This window comes from Hippoglossus stenolepis, chromosome 12 (genome assembly GCF_022539355.2).
Source record: "Hippoglossus stenolepis isolate QCI-W04-F060 chromosome 12, HSTE1.2, whole genome shotgun sequence".
In the NCBI taxonomy this organism is placed as follows: Eukaryota; Metazoa; Chordata; class Actinopteri; order Pleuronectiformes; family Pleuronectidae; genus Hippoglossus; species Hippoglossus stenolepis.
The window spans coordinates 18,869,880-18,889,632 of record NC_061494.1 but is presented as its reverse complement, the minus strand read 5'-3'; the positions used below and the strand labels follow the sequence as shown (position 1 = coordinate 18,889,632).

The following is a 19,753-nucleotide window of genomic DNA, read 5'->3' as shown; positions in this document are numbered from 1 at the left end:
CCTCCTCAAGGTCTCCTCACTTCCACCCAGAAATGAAGGTCTTGAGTCTGTTCTGTTGTGTATGAGAGTATTAGGTTGTACATGTTGGTTCAGTAGATCAGCAAGACCAAACAGATGCCAAATGTGTAGCTCTCTGTCTTTTTGCTTATCTATCTTTTTCGGCTTTTTTTTTTTTGTCACCCTCCTTCTCTTCACCACCACTCTATTGCTGACTGCTGGAACTTTCTGGCGGTCTGTCTGATGCTAATTGGTGGGTAAACAGGTCTGGTGTGAGTCCCCCCCCCCTCAGTTATACACAAACACACACACATAGACATACGCAAATACACACGGCCCCCTGGAACCTCTTGCAGGACCAAATGGCTGGCAACGCCTGCCCGCCATCTCCCGCTGAGCCCTGGTGTGCGCTTTGGTGGCTCAGGCTGCTGTTCAAGCCCAGCGGGGGTTCATTCACTCACACACACATACACACATACACGTACAGACACACACAGTCTCCTTGTGTCCCCTGCACACCCGCCACCCGCTTTCACACCCCAGACAGCAGGACAGCAGGAGAACACACGCACACACACACACACGGAGGAACAGACAGACGCGGTCACTTTAGAGATGCAGGCCAAGCGCTGCAGGGGAGAAAAGTTTTCACTTAAACTGGAGAATTCTCTCTTCATTAGCGCCTTTGGACTTCAGGAAGAGTTCTGTTTATTTGTTCGATTTTCCTGTCTTTGTAGTTGTTCTCTTCTCTCCTTCTTTGTCTGTTCCTCTGTTGTTTGGGTACATTTGGACTCAGTTGTGTCACAAAGTTTGGTTCAAACGGGAGTAAAATGCAGTGTTGTTCAAAGGCAACAGGGATAGGCACCTTAGCTCGCATCTTACCTGCTCGAGATTGAAATTCAGACGAATGTGAGTTGAAATTGAAGAGATATTATCGCTACCAAAAATATCGGTGTTTAAACCGGTTGTTCGTATTGAGACCTTCTACGGTTCAAATCTCGAAATATCTGTAAAAAGTGGATAAGACCGATCGACTCAGTGTTACGTGTGTGTTCAGCATAAGTGTGGAGTGTGTACCAATGAATCAGATTGATCGAGTTTACAGTACGTGCACAGGACCACAAGTTGCTTAAGCAAAGTAACATCTTAACTGTTAAAAACTTTATTCCTGATTTAGTTTTTTTTTAATCAGAGGATAAAGCTTTTCTCCTGGACTGGTCTGTAATGGAGCGATTGTGTGTGTGTGTGTGTGTGTGTGTGTGTGTGTGTGTGTGTGTGTGTGTGTGTGTGTGTGTGTGTGTCGTAGACAGCTGCAGTATCACTCAGGGGTCTTTTCGAGCTGACAGTGGCCTGACACTTCTACCCTTCTACCCCCTGAGTCTTTTCTGTCATCTTCTTCTCTGTCCTCTCTTTCGTGTGTGCTCTCCTCCACACAAATCAACCCTCTCCCTCTTTTGTACCAGCAATGGTTGTTCATATATGCTGGGATGTACATAGAAATGCAGCTGCTGAATCCGAAATATATATATACTGTGAACAGGGCACTGGTATTGGCCTGATCTGGTTTTCATACTCGTGTTAATCAACACTGAGTGCGATCCGAGGTTTTCAATCTCACTCTCCCTTTGCACGTCGAATCATGAGAGCGATTATTGAATGTACTGCTTTCACAGCTGCTCATGTACAGTATATTACTTTCTAAGTGTTTTTTATAGCCTGTTTAATTAGTAGCCATTTAAAGCTACAATCTGTGATCCAGCAGTAAACATTTGGACACCCCCACCAACAAAACAAGACTGTGGTCCTCTGTCACTCTTATATTTGATACACACATCTTTAAATGCATTGCATGATAGTTACTGTAAATGACTGTCAGTAAAATCAGCTTATACTTCAAATCATGGTCAGCTAAACTAATTAAAATGCAGTATTTAATTATGCTTTTGAATTCATGATTTAAAAAAAAAAATGAATATGTTAAAGACAGAAGTTGTTGACGATGTGGAAATGTTTTTAATGCTCCTCCACGAGCAGAACATGAGTCATCAGTCATCTCAAGCACAGACTAACATTCAGTTGCAGTGTTTGAAAAAAAAAAGGGCAAAGTTATGTGCATCTAATTCACACCATGCTACTTTGATGACGCTTAGCTTGTGTAAAAAGTATACGTACACAATGTCAATATTCATGTGATCTTCATTGCAGTTACTATACAGCTGATATCAGGTTGAAATTGTAACAGAGATTGTTCCTTTTCTTTTCTCCAGGCATGAAGTTAAGAGTGCTGAACGCTCTCACAAGGAGATAATGGAGTCTACGACCCTCTCGGCACAGGAAAGGCACCGAGACATGACTGCGTTACTGGAGGCTCAATACAAGCAGAGAGGTCAGTGCGTCCTGCGTGGGCTTGACTTTAACAGTGGAGATACTGTCCACACACCTTTCCTTTGTCCTCCACTCACTAACAAACCACCTTTTAAAGTCCTGCATATTCACTGGATGAGGCTGCATCACGGTGGCGTTGTCCCACAGCTCTGTCACGAGAAGCACTGAGGTGGAACGTTTTTTTTCCTTCAGCTGCCACAAAATGTTTCAGAGTTGTCATCATTTTTTTACTCTACAAATGCACTGAAGACACATTGGCAGCTAATTTCTGATCATTGTGCTAATAGATTAATTTTTAGTATGTATTTGCTTCTCATGCGATACAGACTTCAGGAGGGAAGAGACGTAAACAAGAAAAGTCAGTTTTCCTCGCTTTTTGTAAAAGTTAAGACAAAAGCAATTGTGGATGAAAGGCTCCAGCACACATTACATTCATGTGATGTGATAATAGATATCAGTCAGTGAATTTCAGTCCACTGAGACATTTCAGTTAGTCTCTGGTGGCCATTAGCACACCAGATCGTGTGCGGCTGCCATGATGGAGCCACATCCAGAGGATATTTGGGATCAGACTTCCCAGAGGACGGCATTAAAAGGGTTTCAGTGGAGAGCCAGGCATTCTTCAGAGCATCTCTACACAGCTACATCACAGCAAGTTCTCAAATTTGCATATCAGTAGGTTGTTGGTAATTGTTACTCACAGGCGTTTAGTTGTCTCGCATGAGTGTGAGGTGAGAATGGGAGAATAACAGAGAACCACACAGGATGGAGCCCAGAGTCAGATTATCCAGCCCTGCAAAAACAGCAGAGATGATCCGGCTCAGCTACAGGATCACAGCCCTGAGCTGGGGTCCTCCTGATGGACACTTCAGCAGGGAGGATGTTTGCTGGGACGGGGTCTTGAACCTGCGTCTTCCAGTTAAAAGATTGTTTTTCCCTCTTACTGTGCCACCTCACTAACCTTCATCACAACATGACCAGAGTGGGAGGGGACGGACAGCAACACAAATCATCTGAGCTGAACGAGACCGAGTTGAAGTGACCTCAAACGAGCGGAACGGAGCAAAACAGAAGTGGAGAGAGGAGACGAGAGAATCACGGGGCAGAGCGGAGGGAAGGTGATGGGAGCGGTGCAGAGAGACCCCGGCTCAGAGCTCCTTGTCTGTCTGCACAGCAGAGCTGCTGCTGCTAGCACATCTGTTGCACCATCTGGACACCCCCCCCCCCCCCACACACACACAACCACCCGCCCTCAACGACTCTCCCCCTCCCTCCCCTCTCCCCTTCTCCTATCTTTTTATTTACCTGTGGTTAACTTCAACAAACAGGGAGCCTGCTGGTACACAGAACAAAGATGGAGGGTATAGAGGGAGGAATGGATGGAGGGAGGAGGGGGGAGGGAGGGAGGGAAGGGGGTGTGGGGATAAACAAAGGGTCTGTTTCTGGCGCGTGTCGGCAGCACACATGTTGTCTAAAGAGAGCTGACATCAGAGCACAGCAGGAAACTGTGGATGGGGAGGGGATGGAGGGGTGGACGTCCTTTAGTAGCTCGCATCACTTCCTCTCCCCGTGCAACCCAACAGACGAGCTGGATAATTAGCTTTCTTGCTCTCCAAATCCCGCCTCCCTGTCCATCCGTTTGTCCTTCCATCCATCCACCTTTTTTTCCCGTTTTTTCATGTTTCTTTTTTGAATAAAATTCGTACAGAGCAGCCTCTAGATGATATCAGATTTTTTGTTTCTCTCCGTCCCTCCCTTCCCTGCCATGCCTCTTCCCTCCCTCATTTTTCCTCTGTTTGTTTTCAGTGCCAGTTCTGCTGTGTTTCTGTGTCCCAGGGTTCTTTTTGGACTACGCATGGCCAGACGCATTCAAAGCCTGCTCGGCTAATTACCATTCTTCATACAACTTTTCCAGCACTGACCAAACTTTTGTTGAGTGTACGTGTGTGTGTGTGTGTGCATCTCTGTGCAGATAAGAGTCGTTCTCTGCAGAATCCGGTGTTTGCACTCCATGCATTACCTATGGCTGTGATTTGTGTGTACTGGATTAAATTAAGTAATGCAGCAACTCACTTTGGAGGAGCAAAGGGCTGCCATTAAAATATGAATATTACATTCCCGGGAAGGAATGAAACATTAGTGGGCTCTGACCTTTACACCTCTCCCAGTCATAATCCCCCCCTTTGTATTTTAATAGTATTTCTGTAGCATGTAGAGAAAGATGGAAAAATTGTGTAGTCAAAATTCCGCCTGCGGAAACAGTCACATTCACTTTGCAAAGATCTACGGTTATCGCTCTTCCTCATTTTTTTGTCTTATCTTTCTCCCTCCCCCAATTTCTACTATATGCAAAAAAAAAAACTTCACAAGTCTGAGCTACTTTTCAAAGACTGCAAGTCCTTGGTGTTTTTGGTTGCGCTTGACTGTAACAGAATGCCGGAGCAGGTGGATCATTCCCTCAATCCAAACGGCAGCCATTGTTATTTTTAAAAGAGCAGACATATGTTGGAGAGCGAGACGTGGATCATTTCAAAGAAATGATGAAAGCCCAGTGTTGGATTGTTCAGAAAGAGGCCCCCATGAGTGGTTGAGGACGTGGCAGGAAGGGTGGAAAGGAGAGAGAGAGAGAGAGAGAGAGAGAGAGAGAGAGAGAGAGAGAGAGAGAGAGAGAGAGAGAGAGAGAGAGAGAGAGAGCTTTCAAACAACAATACCCTCTCTCTCTCCACCATGTTCTACCGTACTCAGTCACTTAATATCTCCATTCTGTGTTATCTGTACTTTTGTTTTTCAGTTCATCTCCTGCTCTTTGAACAGTTCTGCGAACGTCAACAAAAGACTTGTTGGGAATACATTCAAACAGACATATGTATCTTGTTTTCGCTGCGGTATTTGTGACAAAAGATTTCAATGTTCATCTCGACGTGGATGTTTTTTCTCTGGTGTTTGAAGCCATTTGTTTGGCATCCTCTTGGAAACGTATGTGTTCAGAGAAGAAGCCATGAGGCTCTCAAAGCCAAGTCTTTTAAACTTGTACTTCCTTCCATTATTATTGTATACAAACTGTTTTTTCCTCCTTGATTGTAACTATAGGGAATCATTGAATTTGATTTGGCAATGGAAAAACACAAATGTAATTCACACACATTCTTTATGCTTTAGGTATAAGCTCAAACTTGTTCTGCAACTTTTTTTGATCAGTGAATTTGAAATAATTTTTCTCATGAAATATGCAGATCTCAAAACACATATCAGATCCTGGTCACTTTTTTGGCTTTGGTCTTAACATTGAGACTAAATAATCTCCTGGCAATTTAACTCATAACACTTTAAAAAATGTAAAAAGGTGCTTGGTTGCTGGTAGGTCACAGTCTCAGATATGACACATCACACATTAGAACGTCACAAATGCTCGTACTGGACGTTGTTAATTTTTGTTTCTATTCTTCTAAATGCCAATCCTTTCATCCTTTCAGTAGAATTTACTCTGTTTCTCCTCTTCTCTCAGAAAGAAATATTTAAGAAATATAAAGTCATGTTTGTGTTAGCTTTTGTTTAATGGTTATTGTATTACTTCACTGTTATTGTGTTACAAACATATTTGTCCAGGTCCATCCATCTCTTTTTGCAGTGGAATAATTATTAAAAACTATAGGTTTAGGAGTTTCAAAAAAAGTTACTTTACTTGGGTTTGGCTCAGTTTTGTTTGGGTCAAGGTGAGGATTCATTAGGCCTGGATCTCTGAAAGCTAAACAAAGTCCTCCTGCGATGGTTAACCTCAATGTAACCAACATCTCTTTCCCAATGACTGATTGCAGTTGGAGAGCAGGACGGTCTGTTGAGTTCCCAGAGTTCCATGATCAAGAAGATGGGGGGTGAGTGCAACAGACTTGTGGCACAACTGGAAGAGATGGCAGAAAAACACAGGTCAGCATTTGATTCTCTCATTACAGTTGCTTAACACAAAAAAAAACAAAAAAAACATTCAGCTTTCATTTTCTCTGACAACATCCTTCATCCTGATTCCACAAAAAAAAAAGAAATTTCTTCCAGTGAGTTAAAACTTGAGTCGATACACAAAGCATCTGTTTTTTCATTGTTTCCTTCCGCGGCTCAGTTGTTTATTCCCTCTATCTGCTGGACGTCCTTGTCATCTTGTCACGGAGCATCATCGATTCAGGCTGTTTGGACAGAGCACGTCAACACACTACACACTGCTTTCCATTCTGACCTGTTTTCTCGTTAACCTGATGCTACAGTAGTCACAGCAGGCCTGCACAGCTCTCCATCTGGGCTGCCTGTGCGTGTGTGTGCGTGCCTTTGTGTGTATGACAGTGACCCTGGGCCCAGTGTCCTGTCAGCTGTTGGAGCTGTGCTGCACATTAGTCACATGACAGCCCCCAATCTGGCACTGCCAGACCGCACTGGCCTCACCAGCTACAGGACACGTGGACACAATACACACACTGAAGTGCGCTGTGGGATTTCTTATATATCAATATAAAATACACATCCTGTACATGTACACACTAACTTTCACCTTGAACGTGTCTTTATGTGAAAGTTTCTCCGCTCACAGACCGACTCAGTGTTCAGACGTACGTGTGTGTGCAGTGTAGTTTAGCAGCATTGTGGTGTTGGTGTGTTTTGTGCCTCGGGTTGTTTGAGCTCCTGGAGCTGAAGCCTAGTGTAGCGGTTAAAGTCCTGCTGGACGGCCTCAGTCGAGCCGAGCGAGGAAACTCTGAGACAGTTGCAGCAAGACGGAAAAAGTAAACTCTGATGAATTGTTCCAGGAGTTAGTCTCACCCGCGGCGTCTGACAGTATGAGCCGTGCCCCCTGCTGATTGGTCGGTCTCAGTTTGTGAAGCAGGAAATGGGGTTCAGGGCGTCCAGTGGACTAGTGGTTCAGATGCACCACATAACTGCAGCCTCACTGGAAGTCCGACCCATCACCGCTTATTACAGTCTTGTCTTAGATTATGAAGTATTTTAGACATAAGTTTGACAATAAAACATAAAAAAGATTTATTCTCTAGTTGGTTAGGTATATTTTCAACTGTAGCATTTGCATTAACATGTGTGTCGGTCTGTGTGCAGGCGTAAAGAGAAACAAACGGCCGTGGAGAAAAAGGACCTCGAGGAGACCATAACAAGTCTAGAAGCTCGCTGCTGCAACTTGGAGGAACAGAGCGGGTTATGAAGGGCAGGTGAGAAAATACACACAATACTACTGTTAACACATCTTCTCACATCTTTATCACATGTTAAGGGACATTTGTTTGAAAGCAAAAAAACAGGATTTACAAAACATTGATTTGTTAATTCCCCATCAAGGTTATTATGATTTCAGTGATATTTGTCCTCCTTTTATAATGAAAAGCTTCTACTTTTACTCTAACTGATGTATTTTTCACACTAGATCATTTTCATCATTAAATTGTACAGTGGAGGTACTTGGCAGCAGGCCCCCACAGAAAAGTACACTTTCTTCCCAGCGTACCCACAACCCGGCTATTTCCTGCACATCTAATGTTTATTCCTAATGAGAATTGTTTAAATATTTGTTCACACCGTGGTGTTTGTGTCATCCGCACGCAGTTCTCCTGCTTTCTGTAGAGCGGCGATGTTTTCTGCATCATCAGGAATCATCAAACAATTCTCTCTTTGTCCTGTAACACACTGCGATTAGAGACTTCCATCAGTGGATCTATGCTGGTGAAGCACTACACCTGCACTCATGCCCAACAGTTGGTCTCGAAAATGGTGGTGTTAAGTGCTCATATATCAGATGATTTATTTATGGCTGCGTTGCTTCACAACTCACATGAATAATTGAGTTAACAAGGAGGTAATTCATGATAAATTGTGACTGGTTTCGGTGGCATCTGCATCCCAGAATACTTTCCGCTGTGTAAGAGACGCGCAGCGATAACGGAAGTACTGACTTATAAAAAGGCTGCGGCTAAAACTGCTTCCATCTTTGGCTTATGCTATAGTATCTGTATGTGTGTGTGAAGAGTGTGCGAGCCCATTGCGGGGGTCTCATCCTCCCTGAGTGTGGAGCCCAGTTGGTGTGTGGCTCCACAGGGCGCCTGGCGTACAGCCTGGCTCTGCCGACGTGGGCAAGGGTGTGTGGGTGTTGTTGCCCCACTGTGCAGGCTCTCTACCCCCCTCCTCAACTTCACCTTACTCTTAACCACAACCGAACGCACACATGTACACACCCTCGCTCGCCCTTCTCTCCTGCTCCATCACTGACACCACATATTGTCTACCACCCACCGGTGTTAACCTGTCGGCAGTCAGACGCTGCCAAAAAACAAAGTTTACCGAGTCACAGCTGTCTCCCGGTTGTGTGCGCGACTCTTTTTGTGTGTGTGTTTCATAGACAGAATAACAATCTAAGTTGTCAAGGAGTGCGGGGTATGAATATTCTGTATGTTTCTGCCGCATATGCTATGGTGGTGGTTTGTGTGTGGACCGGTTGCTATTGCATGTTCTCTGGAGGTTTAGCAGAGTAGGAATCCGGCTGCCAAAAGTAGATTGGCTGGGAAGTTGGCACCTAACTTCTCTCTTCTCCCATCTGAACCACAATAATCACTCTTGGCATTTAGTGAGTTTTATTTTTTGCTTTGACACTTAGTTGGTTGATGAATCCTCCCGATAGTTAGAAAAATCTCTGGAGTTCACTTCTACACGAGGTCACTTTTGGAGTGACTGTTAAACCGCTTGACCATATTTTAAGTATTTGATTTTTTGGGAGATTATTCTTCTGTGAAAAATGTGTATATGTCTGGGATATCCACCGGGTGAGTTCTGATCAGTAGATACGTGTATTTTAATCTTTTTTCGATGTATTAATTTTAGACGTCTTGCTGTGAGGAGAGACGGGGGTGACTCACATTTACGATGATCCACGTTACAGCTGCTGCTTTCGTTTTTCTGCACGTGGTTGTACTTTTGCTGCTGATCCCTCTCAGGTGGTGAACTCTGACGCTGGTGTCCTGCCACAGATATGATTTATCTTATCAGTCGGAGCTTTGACGAAATAACAAGTAGATTAACCGTGTTTATCAGGGTTTTGTTGCAGTTACGTTTGTGATCAGGCTGCAGAGACGGGACTGAACTTTGTGTTTTCTGATGGAACTCTGTACTCCTCTGTGTCTCAGTGATATTTATATGCATGTGTGCATTTTCACGTTCAAGTGTCAGTCTCTCTCTACACATGATGCAGAATAGACGCTCTTGTGTTCTCCTCGCCTTGTGTCTATGAGTGCGTCCATACATTGGTTATATGTGAGTTGGTCCCTGCAGGCCCCGGGTGCCTGTTGGGCGCCCTGCCGTGCCGCTCGGGGGTTTAGGTGTACGTGTTAACAAGCTGGTGCAAGTGGGTTCAGTATGATCCAGCGCCCCGCCCCTCCCCACAGCCTCTCCATCGGCCTGCAATCTGTGCTGCGAAGAGCGGCAGCAGCGCACCACGCACAAAACATTTGGAAAATCAGCTTGATTTATTTTTACATGGGCGAGCTGATTGCCAAACTACACAGGGGTTTTTCGCACACAATGTTTTGCTGCAACCATTTAATTATTTATTTCACTATTTCTGTGTTGTTGTGCTTTGAAAGCGAGGGGGACAGCACGGAGGGTGGAGGGAGGGGAGACGGAGCAGCAGAGCAGAGAGTTAGGGACGACGAGGAGCCAGTTAATGATTCATTTAAAGGTTGTGTGTCTTTAATCAGCAGTTTGATTTAAGAATAACACGTTCAATTTTAGTTCATGAAATAAAATCTTTATTTGATTTAACTCCCAATTCGAGAATGTTTAGTTGATTTATGACATTTTATTTAGTTTTGGAATTTTTAGGTCCTTTCATACCTGAAGAAACACAAACAAAATGATGTAATCTCTTAACTTGATATAGTTGCTTCTCATTGAGGGCAGGAGGTGAAACAAAATACAGATGCAAAAATAGAAATGCAGGGAACGGATGTGTATTATTTCACAATTCATTTTAACAGTGCAACTAAAAGAAAAATCAGTTTCTCTAAATTTATTTCTTACGTGATTCGATTAAGTCGTCAAATGTGAAATCGGAAGAAATTCTGACGAAAAGGAAAAAGCTGTTTGTTGATTTCATTACTAGACAAAGATCTTGGTTAGAAAAGAAACTAAATTCGTCGATAAATATCTGGGATGTTAATGAAGGTTGTTGTGTCTCGTAAAAATATTTGTGATAAGTGAACAGTTGTTTTTTTGTCAGTGTAAACATTCCTTTAAATAATGAACTTAGAATAATGAATTCATATCTGGCTTCCAGCAACAGTTAGAATCAGTGAATTTAACTGTTTCTCATTAGTTTTATTTTGACTGAAAATCACAACTTTTATCCTTTTAACTTCACAATAAATTAAAAACAATTCTCTCTTTGTATTTATATGGAAAATATTTGATCTCTCTCCATATATATCAAGAGTTAAAGACAGTCAGAAGTCTGTGTGTTTAACAAGGTTTGATGTTGGAGGAAATATAAGAAACATGCAGAGGAAGGTTTGTTCCACAGACTTCTCCCCTGTGGAAGATTTACATCCTCTCTTCTCTTATCTCCCCCTCTTCTTACCTTCTTCTCGTTTCACTTCCCTTTCCTCTTTGCCCTTTTTAATCTCCAACTTTTCCTTTCTCCTCTCCTCTCCTTCTTCCTCTCCTCCTCTCCTTATTCCTCCTCTCCTCTCCTCTTCTTCTTCCTCTCCTCCTCTCCTTCTTCCTCTCCTCCTCTCCTCTCCTCTTCTTCTTCCTTTCCTCCTCTACTTATTCCTCACCCCCTATCCTCTCCTCTCCTCCTCTCCTTATTCCTCCTCTCCTCTCATCTCCTCTCCTTCTTCCTCTCCTCCTCTCCTCTCCTTCTTCCTCTCCACCTCTACTTATTCCTCTCCCCCTATCCTTTCCTCTCTTTCTTCCTCTCCTCCTCTCCTTATTCCTCCTCTCCTCTCATCTCCTCTCCTTCTTCCTCTCCTCCTCTCCTCCTCTCCTCTCCTTTCCTCTCCTTCTTCCTCTCCTCCCTCTCCTCTCCTCTTCCTCTCCTCCTTTCCTTCTTCCTCTCCTCCTCTCCTCTCCTTATTCTTCCTCTCCTCTCGTCTCTTCTCTTTCTCCCCCTCCCCTCTGCTTTCCGTACCAAACACCACGCAACCTTTCCTCACCCTGCAGCTGTTCGCAGGCTGTTTCACCAATTATCACTACGCATGTACACACTTAGGTCACATACACTGACTCTCTCACACACAGACACACACATGTACGACAGACCAACATAACACCAACGCTTGCTTAACCACACATAGTGACAGCAGTGTGTTTGTCAGCCCTGGGTGTGTGTGTGTGTGTGTGTGTGTGTGTGTGTGTGTGTGTGTGTGTGTGTGTGAGTCTACAGCTGACTGTGCAGCCCTTTAAGGAGAGCAGCAACATATACGCAGATGTGCCTGTAGATCCACAGGCTTCACTGGGCCATATGGCCTCCACCAAGAAAGATGGTGCATGCGTCTGAAGTAGAGCAGAGGAGGGAGCGAAGGATGGAGCGAAGGATGGAGGAGGGATAGAGGAGGGATAGAGGGCCATGTGTGGCATGAGCTGTGCAAGCAGTTGTTGAAGTATGTACTGTATGTCGGCGGTGTGTGTGTGTGTGTGTGTGTGTGTGTGTGTGTGTGTGTGTGTGTGTGTGTGTGTGTGTGTGTGTGTGTGTGTGTGTGTGTGTGTGTGTGTGTGTGTGTGTGTGTGTGTGTGTGTTTGCACCAGAGGCTCCAGGAGATTGGTTAATGGAACAAATGGTCGCGGCGGGCCGGGGAAGAAGGAACAGGCTTGCTGCTACCACGGGCGAACAGCAAGCCCGGGGCGAGGGCTGCTTCATCTGGGCTCCTGCCACACACACACACACACACCCTCTGTCGAACCCACTTCTCCCCCCCCACCCCCTATCCCCGAACACACAGTGTACTGCCATGCCCCAGAAGCAAAAAGGACGCTCCTCGCAAAACTTTTCATTTGCAAATTAAGTTGGCAGCGGCTGGGATGAAGAAAACAGGACAGCTTTCATTTGTCTCTGTGTGTGTGTGTGTGTGTGTGTGTGTGTGTGTGTGTGTGTGTGTGTGTGTGTGTGTGTGTGTGTGTGTGTGTGTGTGTGTGTGTGTGTGTGTGTGTGTGTGCATGCATACGGGAATGTTTGTGTGCTTCACTGTGTGTATGATAAGTCGCAACTGTGTGTGTGATCTGAGAGGAGCTGAGCGATAGAGGGATGATAAAAGAATGAAAGAAATGGAACGAGGTCCAGCTTAAACTGAAAATCATGACGGTTCACACTCGTGTTCCACAGATTAATATTAACATCACTGCTCTCTCCTCATCCCATTTTTTATTTACCTAACACATATGCGAGTTGTTGTTTTCATCATCCAATTTCAAAAATCTGACATTTTCATTTTTCAAAGAACAACAGCTGCTTCACATTATCTGGGTTTTTTTCCCCCTTGAGGAGGTTTTTACAGAAATTGCAGAAAAAGAGGTTTAGGCACATTTTTAAATGCAGTTGTGGTTTATTTCAGATCTTTCTTTTCAAGTTCCTACTGTAAACTCTGAAAACCCACCAGCATCGCACACGTCTAATAGTTAACGAGACATTTTCTGAGAAAAATTACAACGTAAAAAAATGAATTTGAGAAATGATTCGGGGCCTCAGTTCATACTTACAGTATATCTCTTAATTTCCCTCTTACCTCTGGATGGCGCTGATCAGTCATCCTCTCCCCTCCTTCATCTTCCTCTCCTCCTCTCCTCCTCTTCTCATCGTCTCTGTCTCTGCGTTGCCCAGCTGGCTTCTGTAGCCGGGAGCGAATGCAGGGCGGCCTGCTGAAAGAGCATTGTCAAACGGTGGCTTTACAGCTCTATCATACACACAGACACACACACACACACACACACACACACACAGATGCACAGATTTGCAGCTCAGATGTCAGGCTGTAGCCAGGGGCTTGCAAGCTGGAGCGTTAACTGTGCAAAGCGTCACATCTCGAGCCCCAGTCGGTGACACTCGCTAACATCTCGTCATAAAACTACGACTAGAAAAGCTCGCGCAGGAAAAACACCTGCACCTTCTTTAGGAAAATGTTAAAAGTAATAAGGGCTGAAACACTCTGATGCCAGGGAAGCAAACTTTCAAACACGAGACTTAAAGAGAGGCTGCGGGGCCTCACGGCTCCAAACACTTTGACATTGAATAGATGATATAACAGCCTGCAGCAGCAGCAGCACTGAAACCAATGACAGAATGAAAGCAGAGACGACTTCTGTGCTGGTTCAGAAGCTGTTTTGCGGCTTTGGTTTTAAAGTCAGGGTAAGAATATATTTCTGTTATTCCAACCTAAACAAATCTGGTTTAATATAGCAAAAATAGATAGGTCTGCAGAAAAAGTTCATTAGGCTGACGACCTGTTTTGATCTTTTTTTTGTATATTTAGAACAGATTCATTGATTTTCTCCATTTATCACCCTTTAATTATTTTATTTTTTTTATTCTTCTCCCTTTTAATTTTTATATTCTTCATTTAAACAGTAAAAAAGATTTGGTTTGATGTAGTTCAAAGGTTCAGAGATGGTCTCAAATGTCTGGATGAAAATAGCTCGTTATTATTATAGAAATAAATAATGACAAAAAGAGATTTAGACCCTGAGCTCTGATCTGTGTGTTTGTACAAACAGCACATGCACCTGTGTGTTTAGCTAATTTGAGCAATCACATTAATTATTATTAATTAATTAGATTTGTTAAAAAGGCCAGAAGAACAAATTATTTTGTAATTTGCTATTTACTTCAATGCAGCATTTTGTTTTGTGCTAGTGTGAAAGGACAAATTACCTGATAAAGGTGTGAGAGGCCTTCAACAGTCGTTCTTGTAGCGTATCGATTACAAATCCTGTAATATTACTTAACATTGGTCAAAATGAGTGCTTTTATTTTTATAATGTTTAATTCTTCAGTTGTGTTACAGCTTCTCTCTTGCTCAGCTGTAACCAAACTCTGACAATTTTAACATTTTAAACGCAGAAGCACATTATAAAAACATGGGATTTCTATTAAATCAGTGTGAACATAAAAAAAGGTGGTGTGGTCATTTTAAAGATTTATGCCTCTGATAATTTCTTTCAAAATTAAATTGTCATTGAGAATTTTTTTCGCTCATAAATCAGCTGCATCGAATCTATAAGTAAATACAATTTTAAAAACAAAAGTGTTTCACTGTAAAATGGTCGAGCTTCAAATATCAAACAGGCAGGGTGGTTAAAAAAAACAAACGAAAGCAACACAATAAATTGATAAGACAGAAAAACAAATATCAGCAGAAAGAATCCTGAGTAAGTGAAAGATGAAATATTTCACGATATGTGATTCCAAAATGTAGAAGCAAAAAATAATTAATGTTTTAAACTGAGATCTGAGAACATTGAGATACATGTTGGGTAAATATTTGTATGAGGACACAGCAGTGAGCTGCTCTATGTGAAATTACTTTAATTGTGCTTTGCTTTTATATGATTTATGGTTGAATTTTGTATTTTAAAGTGACTCATTCAGACCAGTTCAGCTTCTGGAAACCACAGGTAACTAAAAATCAGGGAAATGACAGAGAACTTAAACCCCAGCGAGGGAACGTGCGTCGCTCTCGTCCTCATCAGAACACACAGGGACACTGATCGTGTTCTCATGGCAAATGTACATGTCAGCAAGAGCAACAACTGGCACGACAGGTTGATGGAGGGGAAGAGGGGTGTGGCCTTCAGGCAGCAGACACACACACACACACACACACACACACACACACACACATTCTTGAGTGCAGTTATGTGCCAGCCAAGATTTAGCTAGAGCGCTGAGGTGTGAGGGTGGTGATGGTGGGCCTCGGATTGGGCAAAATATGCTTAAGTGTGTGTCTGTGTGTGTGTGTGTGTGTGGGGCAGCTGCAGCCTTCATGCCCCTGGCAGTGTTGTTGTAACCAGGCAAGCCAAGGCCGTCTGCCGGCATTCTTCACCCCCTAGGCCCCCTGCATGCTCTACTCACACACACACACACACACACACACACACACACACACACACACACACACACACACACTTCAGTTACTCCAACAATTGTGTGTTTACAGCTCAGATTTTTCATTATCTTTAGAGTTGACTTTTTGTTGAGAGAAAGATTTAACTTTTCGTCTTGTCTCGTCTCGTGTGTGTGTGTGTGTGTGTGTGTGTGTGTGTGTGTGTGTGTGTGTGTGTGTGTGTGTGTTCTATGAGCTCAGTTAATATCTCCTCCCCGATTATAGCTCACGTTCATTTTTTACTTTGCTTTCTTATTCTGAAAATCTTTAATCTCATAGAGTGAAATCCAGGTTCAACGGTTGCACTTTGAAATACAGACAGATTCTATACAGACGGACGTTAGTTTACTATGTGACTTCATTCATATTATTTTGAATTTGTATGCAAATATTTTAAAGGGATTTTCTTAAAGTGACTTAATGTGGCTACATTTCGTGAATCCAGGTTAATCAAAAAGTGGAAACTTTGTAAATACCAGATTGACTAAAAATCGCAGGTTCACTTTTACGGATTGTTCATCAACGTTTCATTTCAACGTTGGAGCATTTGAATGTGATCGTATCAGATTTGGCATATTTCAATATATTTGGTCTCATAATCATGTTGAATTATTAAAAAGGCTGTAACATGGAAGCTGTTTTAGATCAGTAAGGCGACCACGCACAGTGTTTTCCACACAACCCCTCGATTGGTGAAGAGATTTTCTCTGGTTGACTACATTCCTAAAACCACACACATTTATCGGGGGGGTTTGAATGACGGAGCTCAACACTGCTTCCAGTTTCTCTCTCTCCGTTTCTCCAACATGACATTAGCACTTTCCCTTTGGACCTGGTGCCTTTAGGAGAGATGCCTCCACCTGTAAATAAATATGCAAACAGACAAACATACACAACAGAGTTTAGACACTAGCTGAGGGCTACGACTGATGTATACCACAGAGAGGTGACTGTGTGTGTGTGTGTGTGTGTGTGTGTGTGTGTGTGTGTGTGTGTGTGGCTTGTAATTAATCTCCTTAGTAGCAGCAGTCAATAGAGAGTGCTGCGGTTGGAGGTGCAGATTGTGAGCAGAGTTTGATTATCGGCCTGTCTGGGGAAATTACTGCAAACTGCCTCCCAGCAAAACGTGTGTTTATTATGTCTGCTGAAGAGCAAAGAAACACACCAGCAGCAGCGCTCGGTTTCAGGTGGGTTCAGAGGAATTATCTCCACCTACGTGTTTGTCCTGTGTGTCAGTAAACTGTGGGATCCAGTAGGTGGTGTCCTTTCACCGGGTCAGTGGGGAGGGATGGGGGTCGTTCAGACCAGCAGCAGCAGGGAGGTGGAACTGGAACCTTTAGCTTCTTGGTTTCCTCCGTCCCTCCTGCACTGCGTCTGGAAGCTCACCGGAAACCGTCAACCTCGTTTTTCACCAAGTGCACATCAGCTCGACATCCAGTTATCTGTCTCGCTATCAGCTCATCCATCCATCCATCCATCCATCCATCCATCCAAGCTTCCTTCCTTCCTTCCTCGACAGTGCCTGGCAGCGTGCAGATGCGAGCCAGCTTACTGTGTGTGTGTGTGTGTGCGTGCGCGTGTGTTAGTGTAGGGCAGTGCCCGAGCATTAAGCCGCATTAAGCCCTAATTAATGAGTGTGCCAGTCGATAGAGGCCAGTTATTGGATTTTCTGCTTTAGCTGCTGGAAGGCGTGCTGCTACTATAATCACACACACACACACACAAACACACCTCTGAGGCAGGGTATGCAAGGTGAGAGTAGATTAGTGTGTGTGTGTGTGTGTGTGTGTGTGGGGGGGGGGGTCTAGGTATTATGTTGTGGGGACAAAATCTGTTAACACAAAAATTCCAAAAATGTCCCCATGACATAATATTAGATGTTACGGTAGCGTGGGGGTTGGGTGCAGGCGAGTGGTAGTTATAGTGTCCTGATGTCTGAAGCTATGGAAATTCAAATGTGTGTGTTTGTGTGTGTGTGTGTGTGTGTGTGTGTGTGTGTGTGTGTGTGTGTGTGTGTGTGTGTGTGTGTGTGTGTGTGTGTGTGTGTGTGTGTGTGTGTGTGTGTGTCAGGGTCAAAGCTTTAGTCACTGCATTACATAAACGTGCAGATTACAACCTGCAGCAGCTTTAAACATCTGAGGCCGCGACCCGACTGTTTGACTGCTGCGCTCACTCACTGTCGAGCTGCTGGAGCTGGAGCTGAACGCGTGTCGGCGTTTAACACCAGAGTTTCCTTTCTGTCTAGTTTGTGTTTGTTTTGTCGGCAAGATGACGTAAACACTACTGATCAGATTTGTCATGAAACTCGGTGGCAGGAGGCGACTCAGGCCAAGAAACAACCCGATGACACGAGGTGCAGATCGGGTTCAGGGGGAAGATCCAGGAACGTTCTTCACTTTCTTAAATCTTGTGCTGCATCGACTAATCGAGAGTAATTAATACATAATGATTTAAAAAAAATTAGGGGACTGATATACACATAAAATATATTTTAAAAATATAGTTATTTTACTAGAAATGTTTGGAAATAAAGGGTCAATTTGTCCAAATTATGAGCCTCAATCTGACTCTTGTTCTGTTAATAACTATTGTTTGACACAGGTTCTGAATCATCTGCTGCGTCGTCTGTTCTTTGGTTTACTCAGAACAACAGGGACAATATTTACTGAATTTTTTTTAAGTTAACTCAATCGTTATAAGATCAGATCATGAATTCTTCAGAGATGGTCGATTATTTACTGCAGCAGGACGTCCTCCATCAGCAAGTTGTGTTTCACCCCAGAAAAACAACTTCCTACACTCGGCGTCACACTCATCTCCACAAACAGGCCGAGTGTAAAACATCAGAGAGGCTGCGTCATCACAAAACCTCTGACTGCTGCTTTTAACTCTTTTCCAGAGAAAACAGGTTTGAAGCTTTTGGTTCCGTCCACACACACACACACACACGGAGATCAGAGGTTGTGATTGGACGGAGGATCGGCATTTTTTTCTCAGCGTGACTCAGATTAGTTTGGCGGCGCGGAGCTAAAGGCCGACAGTCAACACACGACCAACACTTCCCTCATCAAACATTTACAGCCTCAGAACAACAGGCTCTGTCTCTGACCTTTAGGTCCTCGGCTGTGTGTGTGTGTGTGTGTGTGTGTGTGTGTGTGTGTGTGTGTGTGTGTGTGTGTGTGTGTGTGTGTGTGTGTGTGTGTGTGTGTGTGTGTGTGTGTCGCTGATATCGGCCGGACTCTCACCGGCGTATCGTGCGTCTTCAGTCACAGCGGGGCTCTTTCTGTGCGTGTGCCCTGCTGCGTCATGCTGTGGTGCTGTTTGGACGGGAGGGGGGGGGTTGGCTGGTCAGGGGACTAAGCAGAGCCTCCAGGTCTGAGATGAAACTACCCGGCGGGTCTTTGCTCGGACAGAGAAGAGGTCACAGAGTGCAGGTTGTGAGCAGGGAGATGATGATGATGAGGATGATGAGGATGGAGGAGGAAGGAGCTCCTTATTAAAAGGGGAAAGAAGAGGGATTAAACCCCGCGGTGGAAGCAGCACAGGGCAGAGTGAGGACAACGCGGGGGGAGAGCACGGAGCAGATTGCGGAGGAGAGTTGGGATGTTCGCCTCCCCCGTCTGTCACACGCAGGCAGCCCCGACACTGCCAACATGACCAGCAGGGCAGGGGCATCTGTCTCCCCCCTAGCTACCTCTCTCTGTCTCCCTCTGCCCCGAGCCACAGCTCCCTTCATCCCCATCCTCCTCCTCCTCATCACACACATTATTCCCGCAGCCTTATCACCCTCTGAACCTGTTGAAACAGGGAACGGACAAAGTAGAAGATGATTTACTTCATGTTGAGATGCAGAGCAGTGGTCTTTCCGAAGCTTCTCGCTCTCTGATGTTTACATGTGATTCCTGGTCACAGGCCGAGAGGAACCTTTAAGCAGCTCGGCTCTTTTTGCAGTGAAGAGAACGAGCTCTGTCCGACCGGATTCATCCATCAGTCAAATTTGATTTGTTCAGCCCGTATTCACTAATCAATGAGAAAAGACAGTGTCTAACGTGTGTTCAGAGGTGTGTCAGTATTTTAAGAAAATGTCTAACAGAGCTGAACGGAGCAGTAATGACAATTGTAAGAGATTTTACTCGTAATAGTGAGCGGTCAGATTATATATGATCAAGTTGTGATCCTGATCCTGATCCTGATCCACCGCCACAGGTTGGAGGAGAAGCCCTGTGGAGACTTCAGCTCCC

At 44.2% G+C, this 19,753-nt stretch overlaps 1 protein-coding gene across 2 annotated transcripts in view; it reads left to right on the top strand.

Annotated features, from left to right (window-relative positions):
• sdccag8 (SHH signaling and ciliogenesis regulator sdccag8) overlaps positions 1–19,753 on the top strand; it is a 43,745-nt gene that overhangs the window by 21,569 nt on the left and 2,423 nt on the right. For both annotated transcript variants that reach the window (XM_035172559.2, XM_047342342.1), the window contains 3 exons: positions 2,265–2,383; positions 6,198–6,306; positions 7,477–7,586. In XM_035172559.2, coding sequence (XP_035028450.1) covers positions 2,265–2,383; positions 6,198–6,306; positions 7,477–7,579 — 331 coding nt within the window. In that variant the 3' untranslated portion in view covers positions 7,580–7,586. The remainder of the gene's footprint in view (positions 1–2,264; positions 2,384–6,197; positions 6,307–7,476; positions 7,587–19,753) is intronic.